The following is a 7,205-nucleotide window of genomic DNA, read 5'->3' on the forward strand; positions in this document are numbered from 1 at the left end:
CAGAAGCAGACACTTCCTTGGGTTTGCTTCCAAATGCCAGGAGCAATCTGTATGTGTCAAGAGTGTTTTCTCTCCCTGCCTAATTTACTGAGGGCTAGAGGAAATCTTTATTATTATTATTTGTCTTACAGGAGGAGTCAACTGTCTTGATCAAGATTGCAGCCTTACATGGAATACTGTAAAAATCTCCTAAGCTAAATTTTCCATCATTCACCACAGATACCACAAAGGGAGTTTCCCTTATCCCCTTGGTTTGAATATACTTTCTCCAAGTCTTTCTTCAAATTAAAAAATGTGCAAATAAACAACTCCCATTTCCCATACCCCAGGGAAGAGCATGAATAATTTTATAGGCTAGAGTATTACCCACATACATCCCAGTCCCTAGAATTTGAGTCATTTCATTTACCACTGAAACACAGTTACCGCTGGAGGCAAATACACCAAACCCTTGCACAACAGAGCAGAGGAAGCCAAGAATGCCCTGCTGCAGAGGATGTGCAAATGTTTCCTTAGCTGAGGTTCAGCAACCAAATCACTGAAGGTCCTGGTTTGGATTCACGCATTTCCATCTGACAGGATACTTCAGCAAAGCCAATGTAGCCAGAACCACTGTTTCTGGTGGAAAATCTATCACATTGCAGCTTCTTCATAAATACTGTTCACCATTTTATTGACCTGCAGTAGTGGAAAGGAGAAGGGGAGGTGAGCATGTTCCCTCGCTTATTTGAGCAGGGCTAAGAGGTGACATTTACAAGCAACTCCTTGACTGACATGAAATTCCTTAGGTCTGTGACATGAATCTCCTTTGAGAAATCCCAGCTAAAGGCCTGTCTCTTCATGATCAAAAGCTAGGGAAAGCCCTCATGAAGCACAAATTATCGTGTTCCTGTTTGGTTCAGCTGCCATCTCGACAATCAGTTTGTGCCCAGCACCACTTCCTCTCTCAGAGCACCTGAAAACCTGAAAGGAGCAGTACTAAGGATAATATTTTTTTAAAATGCTGAAGACTTCCCGTTATAAAATTTCAATCCTTTGGACAAGAAATTACCCCATACCCTATGGAGTCCATGCCTAATAGCGCAAGCAAGTTTGGTGTACCCACTTCAACGTGCAGGTAAGCAGAACAGGCTTTTCAGAAGTTGGAACTGAAGCCCAAACAAGGGAGAGACACACTGCCAGCCCTGTGAAAACACCGAATGAGCACAGGTAGCCAAGACCTGCCTTTTGCATTTGACACTATGCTTCAGCAACAGTCCTAGTCTGACTCCAAAAGAGAAAGCGCATATATATATGTACACACACTATACTAGACACCTGGCACCACTTGCTGAAGTATTCTTAGATGTTTTCAACCCAGTCCAAGAACCCCCTTAAGCAGCAAGGCTGAAGGTATCATAACAGGGGACAAAGTAATGCTCACGCCTCTGTGCAACTCCTTCACCTAGATCAGACCTGCATCCCCCACTACATAACCAGGTTTATTCTCCGAAGGAAGGAGAATTCTGAAATTCAGCTTGGATTGCTCTAGAGGCTACTAGATTCAAATTGTGTTGCCTATTTTAACGTTTTAATGAGTTGTTCTGCTGTCAAGGCACCAAAGGATGGTACACATGCAATACAAACTGAAGAACCCAAATGACCAATATTTGTATAATGGGAAATTATTGCTTGGGAAGTGGTGAGCTGAACATTCATAGGCTGGGCTAATCAATGACTAGGACACCTAGGACACAAGATAGGAAAACCCATGTTCTCATCAAAGAACTGTAAGTTTCTTCATACCATCTGTGCTTCGCTATCTTCTCTCTCTGTGCAGAAGAGTCATGGTGTCTACTTGTACAGAGTTCCCTGAGCTGGAAACTCCAGGTCCTCCATTACTTATAACTTTGTCCAACTTTAATCGTCTGGCCTGAAATTTTCTATCCCCAAAAAATCCATGTTTCACATTGTAATTTTTAGAAATGTTCTGTCCAAAAACAGTTGAACCCATTTATGAGAACAAGGAAAATGTGTTTCTGTTAAAACATGGTTGTGGCCTTTTCTTTGAAAAGCTTTGTAGCCTCAAGCTCTAAAGCGGGGACTTCACATTTGTCTGGGTAATGTCTTTTTTCCCACATTTTTGCCTTTTGCTTTTCCCTTGATAATTCACTCAAATTTGGACAAATTTCCAAACTCTGAAAAATCGTATTTTGCACATCTGTATTAAAGACTTTGTAGAACTTCATAGGTAAATCTTCAAAACCTTCACGCCTACAGAATATGCTTCTGCCTATGAGTGAAGTAGACTTTGCTTTCAGCTGTAGCCCAGGGCTGTTTTGAGCTAGCATCCGTCACTACGCTTGAGCATACAAGCGCACTGGCAGTTTCTAAAATGGCAAATACTAAACTCAGAGTTAGTAAAGCAAGTGCATTACAAACTTTGTATCACCACTACTAATACAACACCCAATATAGTCTGGAAAAAAATGAGAAATATAATATTACTGCTTGTTAACATGTTAACAATATTGGCCCTAAGCAACATTACCATTTTTAAGCTTTAGGGTGACCTAGCACATTATACAGTCTGTAAGGTTTCTATACTTCAGAACAAAGATGGACATTGGCAACACAGCTCTTGGTTCTGCAAACCTCAGAAACAGTGTGAGGCTGCAACGCTGCCAGATGCCCCAGGGAGCCCCTTTGCTCAAGAGGGAGAGTCAGCAGGCACAACAGTTTGCCCACACATCACATGTTGATGACAGACACAATAATGCACATCTTGAGCAGCGTCTAAACTTTCCTAAATGTTGCTGTTTTGTCCGTCTTCTTCAGAGTACTTCTTTCAGAGTACCTTATTAAAGAGCATTTGTATAGTATAAATACAAAGGCACACACAAAATGCCATGGATGAGTGCCCAACAGTGTGTAAATTAGATTTTGCTCTTTTGCCTCATAGCAGAAGACAGTTTAAAAAGGCTGCTCAAAGGGTAGCCACAAAGCAACCAGCTCTGTGTTTTCCTCTCAAGAAAGACTTAGCTGTGTGGTTTCATCTAATACTGTCAAGAAAAGACAGCAAACTTTGGAAAGAAGTATTGTAGGAATTTGGCAATGCAAAATTAAGAGAGTTTCATAATCAAGTTTGATGCCTGAATTAAGTATAACACTATGTCCTCATTTTCTGTAATCATACCTGCATGTTACCTGTGTGGAAGCAGACCACAGTGTATGCCCTTAATTTGCAAGTAACATGGAAAATGCAAACAGATGGAAAGGCTACAATTCAGAGTAGCACTTAGCTGAGCCCCAGCAAGTACCAGGAGGTTTCTTGCCTTCCTGCAGCAGCTGGGGGAATTTTGCTCAGAATTAGGAGCCAAATTTAGGCTTTTCAATAGCAAGGGAGAATTGAAAATGTGAGCTGGGAAGTCAGTGGGAATGCAGGGAAGCATGAAAGTCCAAGGAAAGCTGCAAGTTAATGAAGGTTAAGAATGCAATATGTAACCACAAGTACGTATGCTTTAAAAAGCATACCACAAATGCTTTATTTTAGGCCACAGTGAGTGGCCTAAATATATAACCCTGAATCATGGAGCTACAGCTGGCTCCTACGTATGCCTGGCACTCTGAGCAGCAGTGAGGATGGGGCTCCTTGTATTTTGCTTGCATCTCATGCTTGGCATCACAAGAAAGCTGCCAAACTGAGCAAAACCAGGAACCTGCATCAGACGTGATCTCATTATCATTCACACTCGTGGTACCCCAGTCTCAGGTGAGTTTTAACACCGAGCAATTCAGTATCGTGTAGATAAGCCTGAGCAAGCAGGCACATCTATATGGTGCAGAGCAGCAAGCACAGATGGTGGCTGCAGAGCCGGCTGCCCCGGGGTGGCACTGTGTCTGGACTGAGCGGCTGGTGCTGATCTGCTGCTCCTGGATACTTGAAGCATAGTGGTAACTCGGCATCGTGCTGGATTGCAGTGTAAACATAATCTGAGCGAGCTGTTGTAAACGCGGAGGCTTACAGGTTCTAATTCTGATTGTAATCTGATTGTTTTAACGGTGATTTTCCTGACTTACAGCAGTATTGTTGAGACTAGAGTCAAACTCCAGAGGTACATAAGAACACCTATACAATTTTAAGCAGCCTGAAACAATAGGATATTGCATTAGTTTAAGTTTCCAAGTGCTTTGTGTTTTACAGTTACACTACTTATTTCTTCATCTTATATAGTATTGTGCAACACTCAGAAACAGACAATCAGAAACAATATTTCCAAGGGACTATTTAATGAAGAATGGCTTGGATCACTCTATAAATTGTAAACAATTTGTACAAGCTCTGTACTGAAGCAATCCCAGGATAAAACATTGCTCAACTGTCATATTATCCACCTTGAGATTTTGTAAAATTAAGAGAGAGGAGGAAAAGATACATAGTCCCAGTCATGGGAAAGAGACAGAGAAACCCAGCGTGGGAGGGCTCTCCATGGAAAGCTGCAAAAGGAAGAGCTAAGGAAGAAAACGGGACAAGGTCAAGTCTTTGAGAAATTCCAGTTGCTGCTCATGAGGATTTATAAGCACCTTGCCAGTGTCCAAAAGGGAAGCCAACGGCTGCCATAGTTAGAAGAAAAACTGAGAACTGAGTCTGCAAACCCTTATTTAGGTAAGTAATTTTTAACACTTACAAAAAATCTCTTAGGGGTTAAGGGGTTTTCTTGGAAAAGGGAGGACTGTGGCAGAGAGAGAAAAATTTCCCCTCAAAGGGCAAATGAAGGCTCCCCAGGTGGTGTAATTCCTCCTCCTTTATCAAACTTTTACCTCCACAACAAGGACTCTTGTCCACATACATAAAGCACCTTCATTCAGAGTCGCAGAGGTACTGAATCGCTGGGAAAGAGGAGACAATAGCACAGAGGCCACACACTCCCTGCGTTTTGCATTCCTGTCAAATCAATCAGGATTTTTAACAGATTAGGCCCGAATTCCTTTCCCTTAATCCCAAACCCACCCACTTCTGCCCCTTCAACTCCTTTTCTCTTCCACATCTTACATCAAGTAGGGTTTTCTAGGCCTCAGAAATAATTCATTTTAGGTGGTGTACGTTTTCAGTGATTCAGTCTTCGATGCCTAAGAAAACTAACTTTGACTCAGGAATTTGGGACTGGCTTTAGCAGGACCTGCATCTGATCCCTAGAACTGGGAAAAAAGAAACATGCACTATCTAAGAGCAATTCTGAACTTCTGTGCTTCTAGAAACAAAAGAAGCGAGAAGAGTAAATAAAGAGGTAGGCAGGGGGGCAATTTGTCGAATATAACAGAGACCAAGGGTCTGATCATCCATTGCCTGCATTTTGAACCACACTAATTCATTGGTGTGATAAAATGCTTCACCCAAGCTATGCTTGATTGTAAGGGACTAATCAAGGTCACATAGGATCAGAGCCTAGAAAATTGGGTGAACGTTCATTGCATACAGTCAAAATAGTACTCAGGCTGTAACAGATGCAATAGTAAGCCAAGACTGTAAATATCCTGGTTGTACAGCACATAGTACAGGCGGAACAGCTGGTACTACAACAGAACAAAACATCTAAAATAGATTTTTCTTTCTCTCCTGCCTAATAGCAACAGAACTCCTGAAGACCAAAGAGAATGGGGGAAAAAAAAGAAATTAATGTTTTCTTACAGCATAAAAAAAAAGTACCAGGACTTGTAATTCCTGGGCTCATGCCTTAAACTGTGAATCTGCAGCTCACGATAGTGAAAATGTGCTCCTTCCTCTGTACTGCCCGCTGGCAGCCAGGAAGCAATCCCACTTGCACTATGGTGTTGAGAAAAAATGTCAGTGGGATGCAAAGCATACAGTGCACTGGACCCACGCTCACCCACTGGACATATGGGAAACAGTGGGGTGGGTGCAGGGCCACTTGCAGCAGAGGTAAGAAATGGCACAGCATGTCACCTCCCGCAGCCCCATGCTGAGGTGTTCTTCCTTCTACCAGTCGCAAACAGAGTTTGGCCACCTTGAGGACACTGTTTCTTTATAAATTCAGATTTACATGGGAGCTGGAATGGAATCTGTTCTGCTTGCTCCAAAGTAAATGGCAATCTCTCACTTTGACTGCAATACAACCACTTTAAGTGCTGCAGCGAAGAAAGGATTTAGGGACTTATTAACAAGAGCTCTAATGCCTGGGGTTTAGGCAACTGATTACCATGGTCACCAGGAAAAAGGCAAATTTACCTCCTGGCAATGGCAAATGCCCAGCACTGTAATCCAGGGCTCAGGTAACTGATCCAAGCTAGTCCTTGCCACCCAGATCCAGTGCCCAGAACATTCTTCGCAGGGAGAAGCCCGTGTCTCTTCTTTGACATGTGACCAATGAAAGAGGGAAGGGTGGCCGTCAGGGTGGGACAGGCCACTTCGTCACAGCTGAGTGGTTACAGCATGTGAAATTTGGTTTCAACCTTCTGATGGTGATGGAGAGATCAAACTGCCTAGTGTCCCTCCAAGCTTGCCCCAGCCTTAATGCCATAGGGATGGAGCTATCTTTGCTCCTCTTTGAAGCTGGGCCATGTGCTGGGCTGGACTGCAGGATCCTTCCAGTTCGCCCCAGAGATGGGGCTGGGAAGAGGGAAGCTCACTTTTTCTGGCACTGCTCGGAAAAAGTGGTTTAATGCCTCTGTCACTTGGCAACGGCAGGAAGAAGCACAGTGCACTCTGGGGCACGCAGAGAGGTATGGCTGATGCTAGTCTGAGCAAGAGGTAGTCAGTGGCTCCTCCACTGACTGGAGGAGCCCGGGACAGTGACAGAAGCCAGGATTACACCTCTTAGCAAAGACAGAAGCAGTAGCAGCCTGGCCAGGTCTGGGTTCACACCCTGAGCTGGGCTGACTCCCAGCATCTAATTTTGTCTAATCCCTAAATGCTACCGAAACACCTTCTTTTCTTCTCATGACGTGACTGTAGAGAATCTGAAATAAATGTTGTCTTTTTAAATCTTGCTTGGTACAGCAAAAACGACGACAACAAAGCAAGAGCGTTCTGATTCCTTGGGGAACGGTTTCCTTGATGCCTGGGGGTTTTGCAGCCCCGGTTCCCCCCGGAAAGCCCGGGGGGGCTTGGAGCGCCGCACCCGCACGCCCCTCGCCATCCCTCCCGGGGCGGGCGGAGGTGCCAGATTCGAGAGCAAAAAGGCGCCGCTTAAATGAGAGAAGCGAGC

General features: G+C 43.9%; 1 protein-coding gene across 1 annotated transcript in view; it reads left to right on the top strand.

The window, feature by feature from the left end:
- The first annotated feature begins 6,601 nt into the window (after window positions 1-6,601).
- Window positions 6,602-7,205, top strand: part of LOC103922881 (cytochrome P450 1B1) — a 5,929-nt gene continuing 5,325 nt past the window's right edge. The window contains exon 1 of the mRNA XM_009331096.1: window positions 6,602-6,720. Coding sequence (XP_009329371.1) covers window positions 6,602-6,720 — 119 coding nt within the window. The remainder of the gene's footprint in view (window positions 6,721-7,205) is intronic.

This window comes from Pygoscelis adeliae, unplaced genomic scaffold (genome assembly GCF_000699105.1).
Source record: "Pygoscelis adeliae isolate BGI_AS28 unplaced genomic scaffold, ASM69910v1 Scaffold218, whole genome shotgun sequence".
NCBI lineage: Eukaryota > Metazoa > Chordata > Aves > Sphenisciformes > Spheniscidae > Pygoscelis > Pygoscelis adeliae.